The sequence below is a fragment of the Panulirus ornatus genome, chromosome 42 (genome assembly GCF_036320965.1).
Source record: "Panulirus ornatus isolate Po-2019 chromosome 42, ASM3632096v1, whole genome shotgun sequence".
Lineage (NCBI taxonomy): Eukaryota > Metazoa > Arthropoda > Malacostraca > Decapoda > Palinuridae > Panulirus > Panulirus ornatus.
Window position 1 is genome coordinate 18,061,472 of NC_092265.1, and position 23,866 is coordinate 18,085,337.

Genomic DNA, 23,866 nt, shown 5'->3' on the forward strand with positions numbered 1-23,866 from the left:
TATGCAGTCTGTTGTGGATGAGAGGGCTTGGGAAGTTAGCCAGTTGTTGTTCGCTGATGATACAGCGGTGGTGGCTGATTTGGGTGAGAAACTGGAGAAGCTGCAAGGGGGCGCCACATCCAACAGCAGGGAATTGAAGACTTCCTTGGAGTGATAAGCTCTTTGAGGAGACTGTACTCTTAATGATACTGCGATATTATTTCGAGTAGGTGGAGTCCGGTAACACTGAGGTAATGAAAATTGAAGGAAATAATGAATAGAAAAATATCTCGTAAGAACTTGTTTAATTAACAGTGATACAAAAGACAGATTTATTCATACTAAAATTGCAGTAAAGACAATATTCTGAGATAACCATGGTATCTTGACAGCAATTAATGAAAGTTGTAGTAATTATTATTATCAAAAGATATTAATCCATTGCCCACAGAATGACACATCTAAGTAGGTTACTACCTAGATATTAGTTAAGCCTACAGATGTTTCCATTCTAACATTAACACCTTAACTACGGTTATTAGCCTACCCCCCATGTCCTTCCTCTATATCACCATGTCAGGAGGACAATATATATTGATTATCTTATGTTCCATACATCTCTTTGTTTTTGTTTATCTATTTCTTATGTTGATTTTTCCTTCTGTTGTTACAGCTCACATCTCTTATAATCCAACCTGAGGTTTATCTCATCCTGGTCGCCTGCTGTTGACCTGTCATATCAAAATCTTACCACCAAGCGTTGTCTCGTGAAAGACTTTCAACATTTATCATCACATGATTGATATAGTGGTGATTTAACCTGTAATGAGGTGATTAGATGGTAATATACTTAAGATCATTAACATCTAACACGAAGGAGTTTAAGGTGATGAACGATGAAGCCAGAGTGAGCAGAGATGATGGTAACTAATTCCAACGAACTTGTAGTGGTAGCAGTAGTAATAGTAGCAGGAGTAGTAGTATCAGTAGTAGTAGTAGTAGTAGTAGTAGTGGTCATTGTAGTAGTAGTAGTAGTGGTAATAGTAGTTGTAGTAGTAGTAGTAGTGATAGTAGTAGAAGTAGTTGTAGTAGTAGTAGTAGTGATAGTTGTAGTAGTAGTATTGGTAGAAGTAGTTAAGAAATAATAATAATAATAATAATAATAATAATAATAATAATAATAATAATGATAATAATAATAATAATAATAATAATGATAGTAATGATAAGAATAACAATAATAATGATAATATTGATAGTCGTAGTAGTGGTAGTAGCAGTAGTTGTACTGGAATCAGTTTTGGTAGCAGCAGCAGTAGTAGTAATTGTCATAGCAGTAGTAATTGTAATAGCAGTAGCAGAAGCAGTAGCAGTTATCGTAATAGTAGTAACGATAGTAGTAGTAGTAGCAGGTGGTGAACAGTCACCGACCAGAGAGGCTCTACCGTCCTGAGTGTCGGGAGGAGGAGTGATGAAGCTGCGGGAAAGCAGCTCCGCAGCCTCTGCCACGTCTGCTCTCTCCAGCCTAGGTGTCATCAGTCTTCCCTGCTCTGCTTCCTATACACATGGGTTTCTGAAATTCTGTCAACACAGACACTGACATTTTCTGCTACTTTCACATAGCGCTTGGCAACACGTAATTCGCTGGATTCTTTATCCTAAAATAACAGCCCTTTATCCCAAGGAACAGATGAGCAAAAACAACGACCAACGTATCTCCTGAGTATCGTAAGAGACAGTTGACAGGGGTAGGAGCTGGGGGGTCAGGTGTGGATGGAACCAGGATGAGAAGAAAGGAAAAATGGCCGATACGTTTGTAGAAAAGAACCTGAATGTTCTGACTACGAGTGAAACAAAGCTGAGCGGAAAAGGGAAGGTCTTATTTTGCATATGTCTGAAAGGTAACGTCTAGGGTTAGCGTGAACAAAGGAGGGCCTGGCACTTGTGATGAAGGAGGAGCTGTAAGGAAATAGGTTCGAGAATGATGTGGGTGAGAATGAAAGTGGTCTGCAAGTGGTGGGAGTATATCAGTGCTTATACGCCTGGTAGTGAGAGGAGTGAGGGAGACGGAATTTTTCTGAGATGAGTGTGTGCTTCAGCAATATTGGTGCAAGGGATCGAATTCTCATAGCGGGGGTTTTGAATGCAAGAGTGGACAATGTGGCACATAAAGGTATAATTGAGGGCCGTAGGGTACCGGTTCGGTGTACACGAGAATGGAGAACAGCTTGTCGAGCTGTGTGACGAAAAAGGATTGGTAATTAAGATTCTTATACTTATTTTTAGATATTAGTGCAAATAAGGTGAGAGGGTTTGGAAGTCAATAGGAATTATTGGTTTATCTGTGAAATGACAGGCATGCAAAAGATAAACTGGTGGATGTTACGTGCTGAGAGGGGCAGCAGGTGGGATGTCTGATCATTTCATAGTGGAGGCGAGCGTGAAAGTTTGTAGCTGATTTAGGAAATGAGGAAGTGATATGCTAATGAAGAGCACCAGGTGGGGGGACCAGGACAGACTTTCTCGGTTTGATTTTGAATAGGGAGAACCTTGGAAAAGTGGAATGGTTTAGAGACCTTGCAGTGTAAGGGACCACGGAGGCTGAAGCGAATAATAGAGCTAGAGTGGAGGCTATGGTCCTGATAGTGTTTCATGGATGCAAGTTTTGTTTGAACGTTATGTTTGTCTTCCACATCTTCCTTAACTTGTAGTCTTACATTTATCATCTCCCCAGACCTCACTTTATCTCCCTAGACTTCATCTTATCTCTCCATGCTTCAACTCATCTCCCCAGAGCTCAACTCATCTCCCCAGACCTCAACTTTCCATGGGTTATCTCATCTCCCCAGATCTTGACTCATCTCCCCAGACCTCAACTTGTATCCCCAGACCTCACCTTATCTCCTCAGACCTTGAATTATCCCCTCCCCCTCCCCAGACCTCAGCTCATTTTCCCAGACCTCAGTATTTCTCTTCAGACCTTAGTATCATCTCAGACTACATTTTTGTCTAGAGGAAAATATTGTTTTCACCCAGATGGTCGAAGATTCAGATCTCCAGATCATTGGACCATCTTCCATCGGCCGAGGTTGAGACCACTCTGGCCTCTACCTGGGCATGGCCTCCACTTCCTCCACGGTCTCCGGCAGTCTGGTCTTGCCGGTCTCAGGCAGCAGGAGGGCGAGCAGACCAGCGGCGAGGGACAGCAGTCCGAAGACCGTCGAGGGAACCGTGTAGTGGACCTCCCCCTGAAGGAACACGTCAGATGGTTAGTGATGGCTTCTCTCTCTCTCTCTCTCTCTCTCTCTCTCTCTCTCTCTCTCTCTCTCTCTCTCTCTCTCTCTCTCTCTCTCTCTCCATGCTGTGTGGGATAATCACTTGTTCCCAGGTCAAAATGCTCTGTGGACCTGATGATCCGACATTTCAACAAGGTTCCCACAGGTGGGTCACAGAGAAGCCGTTTCTTGACCGACAAATCAGCCACACATTATGCTAACGGAGCTCACATCCAGATGATGTATACTGGCGTCGGCCACTCAGCACCTTAATGAAGACAAGTGAGTCTCAGGTCCTCACATTACCATCACACCCTCCAGGGTCAGCCATCACCAACAAACGTATCAGGACGAACTGGAAGGATGGAGGAAGGAAGAAGATGGAGAAGGACATGGAGGGGAAGGAAGGACATGGGTGAAGGAAGACAAGTTGGAGAAGGGCAAGGAGACGGAAGAATATGGATGAGAAAAGAGAATACAGAGAACAAGAAGGTGGAAGGATGTGAGTGTAGAAAGAAATATAGAGAAAAAGGAAGCACATGGTTGAAAGAAGAGAAATTTAGAAAAAAAAGCAAATGACAGAGAATGGGAACAGAGAGGGAGATATGGACGATGCTGATGAAAATAAGTAATAAGAAATAATAAGATGGAAGACAGACAGCTTCAGCCTGGGAGATTTATTAGCAACACCAGACGACAGGAGTCAACACTTCCTTCCTGAGCCAACACCACCACCACAGCACATGACATGTTGAAGGTCTGACGACACGCAGAGTATTGCTACGATGAACGTAATGACCTCGAAATCAGACTTAAGATAAAGTGGCGAAAGACGAAGGTAAAAGTTGAAAGAAGACAAATTCTTACAAATATGAACATGATGATGAAAACTGAAAAAAATGTATTATTCCTAGTACATAGTAAGGCTCACCAGGAGATCGACGATGAAAGGGGCGATAGCAGACCCGACCCTGGCACAGGCGGAGGAGGTGCCCAAGGCCGCGTTCCTCACACCCGTCGGCACCAACTCGGTCACGTAGATACAGACCAGAGCGAAGGCGGCTGCGTTGAAGAACTTACCCACTGTTGCTAGGGTTATGTTCATCCACACCAGGTCTACACAAAAACAAGATGATCTCAGATTGAGAAGATTTTTACGGACATAATCACAAGATGTAAATACAATGTCATCATATTCTATACATAATTGTATTTACCGCCCCAGCGAGGCAGCCGCATGAGCAGGCAAACGATGAATTGATCTGCCTACACACGTACATTCTCTCCTTATTTTGTGGAATGAACTGAAATTGAAACCCTCAATCCACAGCCAAGCCCCACGCACAAAGTTCATGCTTCACCTTGGGTACATCATATGTACTGGTTCTGCTCAATGTCAGCGCGTTACCCACCATAAACCACACAGATCCAGTTCATCATATCCCATGCACGCCGCCCTACCCCCAGAATCTCCATACCGTAATACGTACAAGCCTTCTTCACTCTACCCATCCTGCTCCTTCCCTCCCTCTCTCTCCTTCCTCCATGCTACCTACACTGCTGAGATATGAATCGTCTTAGTCTCTTTCCGCACATAGTCTCCATACTTTTAAACCATCTCGGTTAACCGTGGTCGATTGTATAGATAAAGTAGGTGGGATGGGTTCTAGTGTTGTTGCAAAGAACTGAGAGCTGAGGATGCTTAAGTAAGAATGTCTTGAGAGGATCTATACTTCATTGTGAAGGTGTTGATTGTTCTGTTTTGTGTGGTTTGCCGCTTTGTTATATTTGCCTTTGAGAAGGTGGAAGATCAGGGAGGTGAGGCATGGTTTAAAGTGGAGGAATGAATTATTCGTATAGGATGTTTAGAGATTCTTTTTCTTGTCTAGATCTGGTGCCAGTTAGTGTTCTTAAGGAATGTAGTTTGTATGTTGCATTTGTGTTGATATTACTGGTATGGGGATCGGATGTCATGTGTGCCTCATATGTGATGTCTGGAATGGTTGGTGTTTTACTCAGTGGGAGTGACAGTCCATTTAAGGTGACTGGAGGGTGTGAGCTGGATTCGTGTCTGTCTGCGGTTAATAGAGTGATTGAAGCTTCTGGAGACGCAGACATTCTGTTTTTGGTGAGCAATTGTACAAGTTATATATCATGTAATGCTGTATGTTTGATGTTGATATTGTGGCATTAAGGTGTTGTGATGTGACAGTGAGGTTGTCTGTATATGAGAGGATCTTCATGTTGAGGCTTTCTTAAGGTAATGGGAGATCGTGTAGAAAGAGATAGAAGAGAGTTTAAAGATCTGCCTTTTAGGGAACACTTTGCGGTGTTTAAGTTTTGTGAGTGACACGTTTTGTCATTATTATGGAAGGCGGTTTTAAATATATTTTGTGTAGGGATGTATTGTCACTGATATTTTGCGGGAGTGGGGCTGTGGTTGATTGAATCCATCTAGGATATGTTGCGAGGGCTCAATGTGTAGCATAGTGTTCTTGCCATAGGTTTGCAAACTTAAATCCCTCCTGTAAATAAAGATTAGCTGATCAGTCATTGAGAGCATGATAGGTGTTCCCGGTGCCGATTCTTGATATTACTTCTGAAACTCAAGGGTTGTTAGCTCTGTTGCTAAAGGGCAGAGAAGCTGACGACATTTCTCCGGAAACTTCTGCGATATCTTCTTGATCATGTCGTTGGTGACAACATGACAAACAATAAGGGTATTACTGTCGGCAGCATCACAGACGTCCTCTACCTAGTGAGCTATATATTTTACTGTGGCTCCTGGAAAGCAATATCGTTTACGGTAGGAAAGGTTCCTGGCGTAGAACTCCAGCTGACTTGGGATGACGGGGTCATCAAACAACCTCACCTCGTCCCCTTCGTCCTTGCTGTCATTCTAAGCCTAAAAATAACTATTTCTTAATGTTAGTGACAACGAAAGCAGAGGCTTCGCACCTGGTCACACTATTTCTAAAAGTAATTATGATTATGATGATATTAAAGATGAAAATGAATATGATGATATTAACGGTGATGATAAGAATATTGGTAATGATAATGACAACAATAAAAACCAATAATACTGATAATAATGATAATTAATAATAATGATAATAATAATAATAATAATAATAATAATAATAATAATAATAATGATAATAATAATAATAGTAGTAATTAGAATACATGGTGTAGAAGGTAAGCTTTTAGAAGCAATGAGATTTTCTCAAGAGTGATAGGCACGCGTACGGGTAGGTCAAGAGGAGGGTGAGTAACGTTGGGCTGCTGCGGGGCAATGTGATGCTGCCATAGCTTTTTGATTTATTTATGAAAAGGTGGTGGGGTAGGTAAATGCAAGGATCTGTAGCTAGACCACGCAATACTTGGCAAGCTCCTGCATCACATGATTATTGTGTAGCCATCGACAACTCAAGGGTGGGCCGCTTTGATAACTGCTTCTTTCTCTACGCGTCGAAGCTCTGGAACTCTCTATTTTCTCATGTTTTCCCAATAGTAAGACTAGGCACATTTCAAAAGTCAGGTCTTTCTTTTCCTACAAAATTCGTAAATACTTTCGCTTGTCTATTCTTTTTGTTTCATAATCCTCTCTACATTCATTAAGGCCAAACCTTAATGTGGACTTATGTAGTAATAGTAGTAGTAATGATAATAATAACAATAATGACAATAATAATAATATTGATGATAATGATAATGATAATAATAATAATAATAATGATAATAATAATAATGATAATGATAATAATAATGATAATAATACTACTACTGATAATGACAATAATGATAATAACCCTAGACAATATTTCCTATTACCCAAATAAAGACGTTTTATAGCTCTAGGCAAGAAAAGATTTAGCCCACAAACAGCGCCCTCTGTAACCTTAAACGTCACTTAGTATACGGACACACCAAAGCGGCCGGGCGAAACAAAACGGGCGAGCAAGCGGGCGACGTGGAGAGCGATGGTCGCGAGTTTGATAATTTGCGCGAATTTTTTGGCGACGCGCTGGCCTTCACCTGCTCTCTCAGACCCTGGCAGTCGAGCAGTACAGGATATTCATATTGATTCTTTGAAATGAAAGGTTTTTACTTTTTTCTTTGTTTTCTATAATCATGAGTATTAAATGTTTCTAAGCTCTGTGAGTGTTTTATAAATTTTTTTTTTTGGTTCTTGAAGAAATGATTCAGTTCTGATGTAGCATCATAATGTCTAGTAGACCTAACCAAAGCTTTATCTCGACCGCCTCCTACGCCTACCAATAAAGTTATTCAAATAAGATTTTACACATTAAAAGATATGTTCGCTTGCCTCAGAGTCACCGTGAGTCGTTCCTCAGCACTTATAGGTGTTCTGTAATTTGTTGTTTGTTTGCTGATGGAATTCTGAAGTAATTGCAATAGTTTGTCGGACGTCGATGGGGTCATACGAGAATATCTTTAAACCTTTCTTCATATAGTCTTAGTTGTGGCATCAGGTAATGATATTCTCCATATTGGTATCGAAGTTTATTTATGACATGAACCCACACATGTTTTCTCCTTGATCTACGAACACGGTAGCTATTATCACACATGAGCGACAACTGTAGCGATTTTGATATGATGACGAACGTAATGCAACTGTTGGTAGCTTGCTTGCTAAGGACGGCATGATCGCGGCGTCGCCCGCATTTTGATAATGGCAGTCTACCGCTCAAGCCCACTTTCTTTCCTTCTAACTTTGTCGCTCCCTTAACTCTTATTAGGAATCTTAATCTTATAAATCATCTTCTATAACAACAAACAACACTTTCTCTTCGTACAGCACTTGATGCAACCTAAACAACACTTGGCACAACACTTTGAAAACTTTTAGCAAGGCGTTTATAACCACGAACAGTATCTCACGTTCACAACCAAAAGTTTTAATATACTCAAAATCCTTTACAATTTATATATATATATATATATATATATATATATATATATATATATATATATATATATATATATATGTATATATATTTTTTTTTTTTTATACTTTGTCGCTGTCTCCCACGTTTGCGAGGTAGCGCAAGGAAACAGACGAAAGAAATGGCCCAACCCCCCCCCCCATACACATGTACATACACACGTCCACACACGCAAATATACATACCTACACAGCTTTCCATGGTTTACCCCAGACGCTTCACATGCCTTGATTCAATCCACTGACAGCACGTCAACCCCGGTATACCACATCGCTCCAATTCACTCTATTCCTTGCCCTCCTTTCACCCTCCTGCATGTTCAGGCCCCGATCACACAAAATCTTTTTCACTCCATCTTTCCACCTCCAATTTGGTCTCCCTCTTCTCCTCGTTCCCTCCACCTCCGACACATATATCCTCTTGGTCAATCTTTCCTCACTCATTCTCTCCATGTGCCCAAACCATTTCAAAACACCCTCTTCTGCTCTCTCAACCACGCTCTTTTTATTTCCACACATCTCTCTTACCCTTACGTTACTTACTCGATCAAACCACCTCACACCACACATTGTCCTCAAACATCTCATTTCCAGCACATCCATCCTCCTGCGCACAACTCTATCCATAGCCCACGCCTCGCAACCATACAGCATTGTTGGAACCACTATTCCTTCAAACATACCCATTTTTGCTTTCCGAGATAATGTTCTCGACTTCCACACATTTTTCAAGGCTCCCAAAATTTTCGCCCCCTCCCCCACCCTATGATCCACTTCCGCTTCCATGGTTCCATCCGCTGACAGATCCACTCCCAGATATCTAAAACACTTCACTTCCTCCAGTTTTTCTCCATTCAAACTCACCTCCAATTGACTTGACCCTCAACCCTACTGTACCTAATAACCTTGCTCTTATTCACATTTACTCTTAACTTTCTTCTTCCACACACTTTACCAAACTCAGTCACCAGCTTCTGCAGTTTCTCACATGAATCAGCCACCAGCGCTGTATCATCAGCGAACAACAACTGACTCACTTCCCAAGCTCTCTCATCCCCAACAGACTTCATACTTGCCCCTCTTTCCAGGACTCTTGCATTTACCTCCCTAACAACCCCATCCATAAACAAATTAAACAACCATGGAGACATCACACACCCTTGCCGCAAACCTACATTCACTGAGAACCAATCACTTTCCTCTCTTCCTACACGTACACATGCCTTACATCCTCGATAAAAACTTTTCACTGCTTCTAACAACTTGCCTCCCACACCATATATTCTTAATACCTTCCACAGAGCATCTCTATCAACTCTATCATATGCCTTCTCCAGATCCATAAATGCTACATACAAATCCATTTGCTTTTCTAAGTATTTCTCACATACATTCTTCAAAGCAAACACCTGATCCACACATCCTCTACCACTTCTGAAACCGCACTGCTCTTCCCCAATCTGATGCTCTGTACATGCCTTCACCCTCTCAATCAATACCCTCCCATATAATTTACCAGGAATACTCAACAAACTTATACCTCTGTAATTTGAGCACTCACTCTTATCCCCTTTGCCTTTGTACAATGGCACTATGCACGCATTCCGCCAATCCTCAGGCACTTCACCATGAGTCATACATACATTAAATAACCTTACCAACCAGTCAACAATACAGTCACCCCCTTTTTTAATAAATTCCACTGCAATACCATCCAATCCTGCTGCCTTGCCGGCTTTCATCTTCCGCAAAGCTTTTACTACCTCTTCTCTGTTTACCAAATCATTTTCCCTAACCCTCTCACTTTGCACACCACCTCGACCAAAACACCCTATATCTGCCACTCTGTCATCAGACACATTCAACAAACCTTCAAAATACTCATTCCATCTCCTTCTCACATCACCACTACTTGTTATCACCTCCCCATTTACGCCCTTCACTGAAGTTCCCATTTGCTCCCTTGTCTTACGCACCCTATTTACCTCCTTCCAGAACATCTTTTTATTCTCCCTAAAATTTACTGATAGTCTCTCACCCCAACTCTCATTTGCCCTTTTTTTCACCTCTTGCACCTTTCTCTTGACCTCCTGTCTCTTTCTTTTATACTTCTCCAACTCAATTGCATTTTTTCCCTGCAAAAATCGTCTTCTCTTTCACTAATACTCTTACTTCTTCATCCCACCACTCACTACCCTTTCTAAACAGCCCACCTCCCACTCTTCTCATGCCACAAGCATCTTTTGCGCAATCCATCACTGATTCCCTAAATACATCCCATTCCTCCCCCACTCCCCTTACTTCCATTGTTCTCACCTTTTTCCATTCTGTACACAGTCTCTCCTGGTACTTCCCCACACAGGTCTCCTTCCCAAGCTCACTTACTCTCACCACCTTCTTCACCCCAACATTCACTCCTCTTTTCTGAAAACCCATACTAATCTTCACCTTAGCCTCCACAAGATAATGATCAGACATCCCTCCAGTTGCACCTCTCAGCACATTAACATCCAAAAGTCTCTCTTTCGCACGCCTGTCAATTAACACGTAATCCAATAACGCTCTCTGGCCATCTCTCCTACTTACATAAGTATACTTATGTATATCTCGCTTTTTAAACCAGGTATTCCCAATCATCAGTCCTTTTTCAGCACATAAATCTACAAGCTCTTCACCATTTCCATTTACAACACTGAACACCCCATGCATACCAATTATTCCCTCAACTGCCACATTACTCACCTTTGCATTCAAATCACCCATCACTATAACCCGGTCTCGTGCATCAAAACCGCTAACACACTCATTCAGCTGCTCCCAAAACACTTGCCTCTCATGATCTTTCTTCTCATGCCCAGGTGCATATGCACCAATAATCACCCACCTCTCTCCATCAACTTTCAGTTTTACCCATATTAATCGAGAATTTACTTTCTTACATTCTATCACATACTCCCACAACTCCTGTTTCAGGAGTATTGCTACTCCTTCCCTTGCTCTTGTCCTCTCACTAACCCCTGACTTCACTCCCCAGACATTTCCAAACCACTCTTCCCCTTTACCCTTGAGCTTCGTTTCACTCAGAGCCAAAACATCCAGGTTCCTTTCCTCAAACATACTACCTATCTCTCCTTTTTTCACATCTTGGTTACATCCACACACATTTAGGCACCCCACTCTGAGCCTTCGAGGAGGATGATCACTCCCCGCGTGACTCCTTCTTCTGTTTCCCATTTTAGAAAGTTAATACAAGGAGGGGAGGATTTCCGGCCCCCCGCTCCCGTCCCCTCTAGTCGCTTTCTACGACACGCGAGGAATACGTGGGAAGTATTCTTTCACCCCTATCCCCAGGGATAATATACATATATATATACATATACACACACACACACATACACACACATACGCACATGCACACACACACACACACATACATATATATACATATGAAAAATGTAAGAAACAATTTAGAAAACAAACTTTTAGCTTGAAATGAATGAAAAAAATGAATGTCACATAATGGTTCAACCTCTGGCTATGGAAAAGGAAATGTACAATTTATTCACACAAAAGATATATATATATATATATATATATATATATATATATATATATATATATATATATATATATATATATATATATTTTCATACTATTCGCCATTTCCCGCGATAGCGAGGTAGCGTTAAGAACAGAGGACTGGGCCTTTGAGGGAATATCCTCACCTGTCCCCCTTCTCTGTTCCTTCTTTTGGAAAATTAAAAAAGAAAGAAAAAAGAAAACGAGAGGGGAGGATTTCCAGCCCCCCGCTCCCTTCCCTTTTAGTCGCCTTCTACGACACGCAGGGAAAACGTGGGAAGTATTCTTTCTCCCCTATCCTCAGGGATAATATATATATATATATGTTGAGTATTCCTGGTAAATTATATGGGAGGGTATTGATTGAGAGGGTGAAGGCATGTACGGAGCATCAGATTGGGGAAGAGCAGTGTGGTTTCAGAAGTGGTAGAGGATGTGTGGATCAGGTGTTTGCTTTGAAGAATGTATGTGAGAAATACTTAGAAAAGCAAATGGATTTGTATGTAGCATTTATGGATCTAGAGAAGGCATATGATAGAGTTGATAGAGATGCTCTGTGGAAGGTATTAAGAATATATGGTGTGGGAGGAAAGTTGTTAGAAGCAGTGAAAAGTTTTTATCGAGGATGTAAGGCATGTGTACGTGTAGGAAGAGAGGAAAGTGATTGGTTCTCAGTGAATGTAGGTTTGCGGCAGGGGTGTGTGATGTCTCCATGGTTGTTTAATTTGTTTATGGATGGGGTTGTTAGGGAGGTAAATGCAAGAGTTTTGGAAAGAGGGGCAAGTATGAAATCTGTTGGGGATGAGAGAGCTTGGGAAGTGAGTCAGTTGTTGTTCGCTGATGATACAGCGCTGGTGGCTGATTCATGTGAGAAACTGCAGAAGCTGGTGACTGAGTTTGGTAAAGTGTGTGGAAGAAGAAAGTTAAGAGTAAATGTGAATAAGAGCAAGGTTATTAGGTACAGTAGGGTTGAGGGTCAAGTCAATTGGGAGGTGAGTTTGAATGGAGAAAAACTGGAGGAAGTGAAGTGTTTTAGATATCTGGGAGTGGATCTGGCAGCGGATGGAACCATGGAAGCGGAAGTGGATCATAGGGTGGGGGAGGGGGCGAAAATTCTGGGGGCCTTGAAGAATGTGTGGAAGTCGAGAACATTATCTCGGAAAGCAAAAATGGGTATGTTTGAAGGAATAGTGGTTCCAACAATGTTGTATGGTTGCGAGGCGTGGGCTATGGATAGAGTTGTGCGCAGGAGGATGGATGTGCTGGAAATGAGATGTTTGAGGACAATGTGTGGTGTGAGGTGGTTTGATCGAGTGAGTAACGTAAGGGTAAGAGAGATGTGTGGAAATAAAAAGAGCGTGGTTGAGAGAGCAGAAGAGGGTGTTTTGCAGTGGTTTGGGCACATGGAGAGGATGAGTGAGGAAAGATTGACCAAGAGGATATATGTGTCGGAGGTGGAGGGAGCAAGGAGAAGAGGGAGACCAAATTGGAGGTGGAAAGATGGAGTGAAAAAGATTTTGTGTGATCGGGGCCTGAACATGCAGGAGGGTGAAAGGATGGCAAGGAATAGAGTGAATTGGAGCGATGTGGTATACCGGGGTTGACGTGCTGTCAGTGGATTGAATCAAGGCATGTGAAGCGTCTGGGGTAAACCATGGAAAGCTGTTTAGGTATGCATATTTGCGTGTGTGGACGTATGTATATTCATGTGTATGGGGGGGGGGGTTGGGCCATTTCTTTTGTCTGTTTCCTTGCGCTACCTCGCAAACGCGGGAGACAGCGACAAAGTATAAAAAAAAAAAATATATATATATATATATATATATATATATATATATATATATATATATATATATATATATATATATATATACATACTATTCACCATTTCCTGCTTTAGCGAGGTAGCGTTAAGAACAGAGGACTGAGCCTTTAAGGAAATATCCTTACTTGGCCCCCTCCTCTGTTCCTTCTTTTGGAAAACTAAAAACGAGAGGAGAGGATTTCCAGCCCCTCGCTCCCTTCCCTTTTAGTCGCCTTTTACGACACGCAGGGAACACGTGGGAAGTATTCTTTCTCTCCTATCCACAGGAATAACGTAAGGAGAATGGGGGAGGAATGGGATTTATTTAGGGAAGCAGTGATGGCTTGCGCAAAAGATGTTTGTGGCATGAGAAGCGTGTGAGGTGGGCAGATTAGAAAGGGTAGTGAGTGGTGGGATGAAGAAGTAAGATTATTCGTGAAGCAGAAGAGAGAGGCATTTGGACGAGTTTTGAAGGGAAATAATGCAAATGACTGGGGGATGTATAAAAGAAAGAGGCAGGAGGTGAAGAGAAAGGTGCAAGAGGAGAAATAGAGGGCAAATGGATTTGTATGTAGCATTTATGGATCTGGAGAAGGCATATGATAGAGTTGACAGAGATGCTTTGTGGAAGGTATTAAGAATACATGGTGTGGGAGGCAAGTTGTTAGAAGCAGTGAAAAGTTTTTATCGAGGATGTAATGCTTGAGAGGAAAGTGATTGGTTCTCAGTGAATTTTGGTTTGCGGCCGGGGTGTGTGATGTCTCTATGGTTGTTTAATTTGTTTATGGATGGGGTTGTTAGGGAGGTGAATGCAAGAGTTTTGGAAAGAGGGGCAAGTATGCAGTCTGTTGTGGATGAGAGAGCTTGGGAAGTGAGTCAGTTGTTGTTCACTGATGATACATCGCTGGTGGCTGATTCGTGTAAGAAACTGCAGAAAATGGTGACTGAGTGTAGTAAAGTGTGTGAAAGAAGAAAGCTGAGAGTAGATGTGAATTAAAGCAAGGATATTAGGTACAGTAGGGTAGAGGGACAAGTCAACTGGGAGGTAAGTTTGAATGGAGAAAAACTGGAGGAAGTGAAGTGTTTTAGATATCTGGGAGTGGACTTGGCAGCGGATGGAACCATGGAAGCGGAAGTGAATCATAGGGTGGGGGAGGGGGCGAAAGTTCTAGGAGCGTTGAAGAATGTGAGGAAGTCGAGAACATTATCTCGGAAAGCAACAATGGGTATGTTTGAAGGCATAGTAGTTCCAACAATATTATATGGTTGGGAGGTGTGGGCTATAGATAGGGTTGTGCGGAAGAGGGTGGATGTGCTGGAAATGAGATGTTTGAGAACAGTATTTGGTGTCAGGTGGTTTGATCGAGTAAGTAACGTAAGGGTAAGAGAGATGTGTGGAAATAAAAAGAGTGTGGTTGAGAGAGCAGAAGAGGGTGTTTTGAAATGGTTTGGTCACATGGAGAGAATGAGTGAGGAACGATTGACTTAGAGGATATATGTGTCATAGGTGGAGGGAACGAGGAGAAGTGGGAGACCAAATTGGAGGTGGAAAGATGGAGTGAAAAAGATTTTGAGTGATCGGGGCCAGAACATGCGGTGAAAGGCGTGCGAAGAATAGAGTGAATTGGAACGATGTGGTATACCGGGGTGGACGTGCTGTCAATGGATTGAACCAGGGCGTGTGAAGCGTCTGGGGTAAACCATGGAAAGTTCTGTGGGGCCTGGATGTGGAAAGGGAGCTGTGGTTTCACTGCATTATACACGACAGCTAGAGACTGAGTGTGAACGAATGTGGCCTTCCTTGTCTTTTCCTAGCGCTACCTCGCGCACATGAGTGGGGAGGGGGCTGTTATTTCATGTGTGGTGGGGTGGCGATGGGAATGAATAAAGGCAGACAGTATGAATTATGTACATGTGTATATATGTATATGTCTGTGTATGTATATATATGTATACGTTGAGATGTATAGGTATGTATATTTGCGTGTGTGGACGTGTACGTATATGCATGTGTATGTGGGTGGGTTGGGCCAATCTTTCGTCTGTTTCCTTGCGCTACTTCGCTAACGCGGGAGACAGCGACAAAGCAAAATGATATATATATGTATATATATATATATATATATATATATATATATATATATATATATATATATATATATATATATATATATAGACATATACATATATACACATGTACATAATTCATACTTGCTGACTTTATTCGCTCTCGTCGCCGCCCCGCCACACATAAAATGACAATCCCCTCCCCCCGCATGCGCTCGAGGTAGCGCTAGGAAAAGACAACAAAGTCCACATTCGTTCACGCTCAATCTCTAACTGTCATGTATAATGCACCGAAACCACAGCTCCCTTTTTACATCTAGGCCCCACAAAACTTTCCATGCTTTACCCCAGACGCTTCACATGCCCTGGTTCAATCCATTAACAGCACGTCTACCCCGGTATACCACATTCTTCCAATTCACTCTATTCCTTGCACGCCTTTCACCCTCCTGCATGTTCAGGGCCCGATCGCTCATAATCTTTTTCACTCCATCTTTCCACTTCCAGTTTTGTCTCCCACTTCTCGTTCCCTTCACCTGTGACATATATATCCTCTTTGTCAATCTTTCCTCACTCATTCTCTCCATGTGACGAAACCATTTCAAAACACCTCTTCTGCTCTCTCAACCACACTCTTTTTATTACCACACATCTCTCTTACCCTTTCACTACTTACTCGATCAAACCACATCACACCACATATTGTCCTCAAACATCTCATTTCCAACACATCCACCCTCCTCCGCACAACTCTATCTATACCCCACGCCTCGCAACCATATAACATTGTTGGAACCACTATTCCTTCAAACATACCCATTTTTGCTTTCAGAGATAATGTTCTAGCCTTCCACACTTTCTTCAACGCTCCTAGAACTTTCGCCCCCTCCTCCACCCTGTGACTCACTTCCGCTTCCATGGTTCCATCCGCTGCCAAATCCACTCCCAGATATCTAAAACACTTCACTTCCTCCAGTTTTTCTCCATTCAAACTTACCTCCCAATTGACTTGTCCCTCAACCTATTCTGTACCTAATGTCCTTGCTATAACTCACATTTACTCTCAGCTTTCTTCTTTCACACACCTTACCAAACTCAGTCACCAGCTTCTGCAGTTTCTCACCCGAATCAGCCACCAGCGCTGTGTCATCAGCGAACAATAACTGATTCACTTCCCAAGCTCTCTCATCCACAACAGACTGCATACTTGCCCCTCTTTCCAAAACTCTTACATTCACTTCCCTAACAACCCCATCCATAAACTTATTAAAGAACCATGGAGACATCACGCACCCCTGCCGCAAACCAACATTCACTGAGAACCAATCACTTTCCTCTCTTCCTACTCGTACACATGTCTTACATCCTCAATAAAGACTTTTCACTGCTTCTGAAAACTTGCCTCCCGCACCATATATTCATAATACCTTCCACGGAGCATCTCTATCAACTCTATCGTATGGCTACATATGCTACATACAAATCCATTTGCTTTTCTAAGTATTTCTCACATACATTCTTCAAAGCAAACAACTGATCCACACATACTCTATCACTTCTGAAACCACACTGCTCTTCCCCAATCTGATGCTCTGTATATGCCTTCACCCTCTCAATCAGTACCCTCCCATATCATTTCCCAGGAATACTCAACAAACTTATACTCTGTAATTTGAGAACACACTTTTATCCCCTTTGCCTTTGTACAGTGGCACTATGCATGCATCCCGCCAATCCTCAAGCACCTCACCATGAGTCATACATACATTAAATATCCTAAGCAACCAGTCAACATCACAGTCACCCCCTTTTTTAATGAATTACACTGCAATACCACTTAAACCCGGTGCCTTGCCAGCTTTCATCTTTCGCAAAGCTTTTACTACCTCTTCTCTGTTTACCAAATCATTCTCCCTAGCCCTCTCACTCCGCACAAAACCTGGACCAAAACACCGTATATCTACCACTGTTTCATCAAACACATTCAACAAACCTTCAAAATACTCACTCCATCTCCTTCTCACATCACTACTACTTGTTATCTCCTCCCTATTAGCCCCCTTCACCAATGTTCCCATTTGTTCTCTTGTCTTATGCACTTTATTTACCTTCTTCCAAAACATCTTTTTATTGTCCTTATAATTTAATGATACTCTCTCACCCCAACTCTAATTTGCCCTCTTTTTCACCTCTTGCACCTTTCCCTTGCCCTATTACCTCTTTCTTTTATACATCTCCCAGTCATTTGCACCATTTCTCTGGAAAACTCGTCCAAATGCCTCTCTCTTCTCTTTCACTAATAATCTTAATTCTTCATCCCACCACTCACTACCCTTTCTAATCTGCCCAACTTCTACGCTTCTCATGCCACAAGCATCTTTTGCGCAAGCCATCACTGCTTCCCTAAATACATTCCATTTCTCCCCTACTCCCCTTACTTCCTTTGCTCTCACCTTTTTCCATTCTGCACTCAGTCTCTCCTGGTACTTCCCCACACAAGTCTCCTTCCCAGGCTCACTTACTCTCACCACTCTCTTCACCCCAACATTCTCTCTTCTTTTCTGAAAACCTCTACAAATCTTCACCTTCACCTCCACAAGATAATGATCAGACATCCCTCCAGTTGCACCTTTCAGCACATTAACTTCCAAAAGTCTCTCTTTCGCACGCCTATCAATTAACACATAATCCAATAACGCTCTCTGGCCATCTCTCCTACCTACATACGTATACTTATGTATATCTCTCTTTTTAAACCAGGTATTCCCAGTCACCAGTCCTTTTTCAGCACACAAATCTACAAGCTTTTCACCATTTCCATTTACAACACTGAACACTCCATTTACACCAATTATTCCCTCAACTGCCACATTACTCACCCTTGCATTCAAATCACCCATCACTATAACCTGGTCTCGTGCATCAAAACTACTAAGACTCTCACTCAACTGCTCCCAAAACACTTGCCTCTCATGATCTTTCTTCTCATGCCCAGGGGCATATGCATCAATAATCACCCATCTCTCTCCATCCTCTTTCAGTTTTACCCATATCAGTCTAGAGATTACTTTCTTACACTATCACATACTCCTACCACTCCTGTTTCAGGAATAGTGCTACTCCTTCCCTTGCTCTTGTCCTCTCACCAACCCCTGACTTTACTTCCAAAACATTCCCAAACCACTCCTCCCCTTTACCCTTGAGCTTCGTTTCACTCAGAGCCAAAACATCCAGGTTCCTTTCCTCAAACATACTACCTATCTCTCCTTTTTTCACATCTTGGTTACTATCCACAACATTTAGGCACCCCACTCTGTGCCTTCAGAGGAGGATGATCACTCCCCGCGTGACTCCTTCTTCTGTTTCCCATTTTAGAAAGTTAATACAAGGAGGAGGATTTCCGGCCCCCCGCTCCCGTCCCCTCTAGTCGCTTTCTACGACACGCGAGGAATACGTGGGAAGTATTCTTTCACCACTATCCCCAGGGATAATATACATATATATATACATATACACACACACACACATACACACACATACGCACATGCACACAACACACACACATACATATATATACATATGAAAAATGTAAGAAACAATTTAGAAAAACTAACTTTTTAGCTTGAAAATGAATGAAAAAAATGAATGTCACATAATTGTTCAACTATGGCTATGGAAAAGGAAATGTACAATTTATTCACACAAAAGATATATATATATATATTATATATATTATATATATATATATATATTATATATATATTATATATATATTTTTCGATACTATTCGCCATTTCCCGCGATAGCGAGGTAGCGTTAAGAAACAGTGGTCTGGGGCCTTTGAGGAATATCCTACCTGTCCCCCTTCTCTGTTCCTTCTTTTGGAAAATTAAAAAAGAAAGAAAAAAGAAAACGAGAGGGGAGGATTTCCAGCCCCTCGCTCCCTTCCCTTTTAGTCGCCTTCTACGACACGCAGGGAAAAACGTGGGAAGTATTCTTTCTCCCATCCTCAGGGATAATATTTTTATATATATATATATATGTTGGTATTCCTGGTAAATTATATGGGAGGGATTGATTGAGAGGGTGAAGGCATGTACAGAGCATCAGATTGGGGAAGAGCAGTGTGGTTTCAGAAGTGGTAGAGGTTGTGTGGATCATGGCGTTTGTTTGAAGAATGTATGTGAGAAATACTTAGAAAAGCAAATGGATTTGTATGTAGCATTTATGGATCTGGAGAAGGCATATGATAGAGTTGACAGAGATGCTTTGTGGAAGGTATTAAGAATATATGGTGTGGGAGGAAAGTTGTTAGAAGCAGTGAAAAGTTTTTATCGAGGATGTAAGGCATGTGTACGTGTAGGAAGAGAGGAAAGTGATTGGTCTCAGTGAATGTAGGTTTGCGGCAGGGGTGTGTGATGTCTCCATGGTTGTTTAATTTGTTTATGGATGGGGTTGTTAGGGAGGTAAATGCAAGAGTTTTGGAAAGAGGGGCAAGTATGAAATCTGTTGGGATGAGAGAGCTTGGGAAGTGAGTCAGTTGTTGTTCACTGATGATACATCGCTGGTGGCTGATTCATGTGTAGAAACTGCAGAAGCTGGTGACTGAGTTTGGTAAAGTGTGTGGAGGAAGAAAGTTAAGAGTAAATGTGAATAAGAGCAAGGTTATTAGGTACAGTAGGGTTGTGGGTCAAGTCAATTGGGAGGTGAGTTTGAATGGAGAAAAATGGAGGAAGTGAAGTGTTTTAGATATCTGGGAGTGGATCTGGCAGCGGATGGAACCATGGAAGCGGAAGTGGATATAGGGTGGGGGAGGGGGCGAAAATTCTGGGGGCCTTGAAGAATGTGTGGAAGTCGAGAACATTATCTCGGAAAGCAAAAATGGGTATGTTTGAAGGAATAGTGGTTCCAAACAAGTTGTATGGATTGAGAGGCGTGGGCTATGGATAGAGTTGTGCGCAGGAGGATGGATGTGCTGGAAATGAGATGTTTGAGGACAATGTGTGGTGTGAGGTGGTTTGATCGAGTGAGTAACGTAAGGGTAAGAGAGATGTGTGGAAATAAAAAGAGCGTGGTTGAGAGAGCAGAAGAGGGTGTTTTGCAGTGGTTTGGGCACATGGAGAGTGATGAGTGAGAAAGATTGACCAAGAGGATATATGTGTCATAGGTGGAGGGAACGAGGAGAAGTGGGAGACCAAATTGGAGGTGGAAAGATGGAGTGAAAAAGATTTTGTGTGATCGGGGCCTGAACATGCAGGAGGGTGAAAGGATGCATGGAATAGATGTGATTGGAGCGATGTGTATACGGGGTGACGTGTGTCAGTGGATGTATCAAGGCATGTGAAGCGTCTGGGGTAAACCATGGAAAGCTGTTTAGGTATGCATATTTGCGTGTGTGGACGTGTAGTATTATGCATGTGTATGTGGGTGGGTTGGGCCAATCTTTCGTCTGTTTCCTTGCGCTACCTCGCAAACGCGGGAGACAGCGACAAAGTATAAAAAAAAAAAATATATATATATATTATATATATATATATATATATATATATATATATATAATATATATATATATATATATACATACTATTCACCATTTCCTGCTTTAGCGAGGTAGCGTTAAGAACAGAGGACTGAGCCTTTAAGTGAAATATCCTTATTGGCCCCCTCCTCTGTTCCTTCTTTTGGAAAACTAAAAACGAGAGGAGAGGATTTCCAGCCCCTCGCTCCCTTCCCTTTTAGTCGCCTTCTACGACACGCAGGGAAAAACGTGGGAAGTATTCTTTCTCTCCTATCCACAGGAATAACGTAAGGAGAATGGGGGAGGAATGGATTTATTATAGGTAAGCAGTGATGGCTTGCGCAAAAGATGTTTGTGGATGAAGAAGCGTGTGAAGGTGGGCAGATTAGAAGGGGTAGTGGAGTGGTGGGATGAAGAAGTAAGATTATTCGTGAAGCAGAAGAGAGAGGCATTTGGACGAGTTGTGAAGGGAAATAATGCAAATGACTGGGGGATTTATAAAAAGAAAGAGGCAGGATGTGAAGAGAAAGGTGCAAGAGGAGAAATAGAGGGCAAATTGATTTGTATGTAGCATTTATGGATCTGGAGAAGGCATATGATAGAGTTGACAGAGATGCTTTGTGGAAGGTATTAAGAATAATGGTTGTGGGAGGCAAGTTGTTAGAAGCAGTGAAAAGTTTTTATCGAGGATGTAATGCTTGAGAGGAAAGTGATTGGTTCTCAGTGAATTTTGGTTTGCGGCCGGGGTGTGTGATGTCTCCATGGTTGTTTAATTTGTTTATGGATGGGGTTGTTAGGGAGGTGAATGCAAGAGTTTTGGAAAGAGGGGCAAGTATGCAGTCTGTTGTGGATGAGAGAGCTTGGGAAGTGAGTCAGTTGTTGTTCACTGATGATACATCGCTGGTGGCTGATTCGTGTAAGAAACTGCAGAAAATAGGTGACTGAGTGTAGTAAAGTGTGTGAAAGAAGAAAGCTGAGAGTAGATGTGAATTAAAGCAAGGATATTAGGTACAGTAGGGTAGAGGGACAAGTCAACTGGGAGGTAAGTTTGAATGGAGAAAAACTGGAGGAAGTGAAGTGTTTTAGATATCTGGGAGTGGACGTGGCAGCGAATGGAACCATGGAAGCGGAACTGTGAATCATAGGGTGGGGGAGGGGGCGAAAGTTCTAGGAGCGTTGAAGAATGTGAGGAAGTCGAGAACATTATCTCGGAAAGCAACAATGGGTATGTTTGAAGGCATAGTAGTTCCATACAATATTTATGGTTGGGGAGGTGTGGGCTATAGATAGGGTTGTGGGAGAGGGTGGATGTGCTGGAAATGAGATGTTTGAGAACGGTATTTGGTGTCAGGTGGTTTGATCGAGTAAGTAACGTAAGGGTAAGAGAGATGTGTGGAAATAAAAAGAGTGTGGTTGAGAGAGCAGAAGAGGGTGTTTTGAAATGGTTTGGGCACATGGAGAGAATGAGTAGGAACGATTGACTTAGAGGATATATGTGTCATAGGTGGAGGGAACGAGGAGAAGTGGGAGACCAAATTGGAGGTGGAAAGATGGAGTGAAAAAGATTTTGAGTGATCGGGGCCAGAACATGCGGTGAAAGGCTGTGCGATGTTAGAGTGAATTGGAACGATTGTGGTATACCGGGTTGGAAGTGCTGGTATGGATTGAAACCAGGGCGTGTGAAGCGTCTGGGGTAAACCATGGAAAGTTCTGTGGGGCCTGGATGTGGAAAGGGAGCTGTGGTTTCACTGCATTATACACGACAGCTAGAGACTGAGTGTGAACGAATGTGGCCTTCCTTGTCTTTTCCTAGCGGCTACCTCGAGAAACAATGAGTGGGGAGAGGGGGCTGTTATTTCATGTGTGGTGGGGTGGCGATGGGAATGAATAAAGGCAGACAGTATGAATTATGTACATGTGTATATATGTATATGTCTGTGTATGTATATATATGTATACGGTGAGATGTATAGGTATGTATATTTGCGTGTGTGGACGTTGTTGTTTTATGCATGTGTATGTGGGTGGGTTGGGCCAATCTTTCGTCTGTTTCCTTGCGCTACCTCGCAAACGCGGGAGACAGCGACAAAGCAAAATGATATATATATGTATATATATATATTATATATATATTATATATATTATATATATTATATATATATATATATTATATATATATATACATATACATATATACACATGTACATAATTCATACTTGTGACTTTATTCGCTCTCGTCGCGCCCCAGCCACACATAAAATGACAATCCCCTCCCCCCGCATGCGCTCGAGGTAGCGCTAGGAAAAGACAACAAAGTCCACATTCGTTCACGCTCAATCTCTAACTGTTTGTTAATGCACCGAAAACCACAGCTCCCTTTTTACATCTAGGCCCCACAAAACTTTCCATGGTTTACCCCAGACGCTTCACATGCCTTGATTCAATCCACTGACAGCACGTCAACCCCTGTATACCACATCGCTCCAATTCACTCTATTCCTTGCCCTCCTTTCACCCTCCTGCATGTTCAGGCCCCGATCACACAAAATCTTTTTCACTCCATCTTTCCACCTCCAATTTGGTCTCCCTCTTCTCCTCGTTCCCTCCACCTCCGACACATATATCCTCTTGGTCAATCTTTCCTCACTCATTCTCTCCATGTGCCCAAA

General features: G+C 42.2%; 1 protein-coding gene across 1 annotated transcript in view; it reads right to left on the minus strand.

Moving 5' to 3' along the window:
- Positions 1-267: 267 nt before the first annotated feature.
- Positions 268-23,866, minus strand: part of LOC139762009 (organic cation transporter protein-like) — a 153,480-nt gene continuing 129,881 nt past the window's right edge. Inside the window, exons 10-11 of the mRNA XM_071686791.1 lie at positions 4,186-4,370; positions 268-3,227 (exon numbers count right to left, since the gene is read on the minus strand). Of these exons, the coding sequence (XP_071542892.1) occupies positions 3,087-3,227; positions 4,186-4,370 (326 nt within the window). The 3' untranslated portion in view covers positions 268-3,086. The remainder of the gene's footprint in view (positions 3,228-4,185; positions 4,371-23,866) is intronic.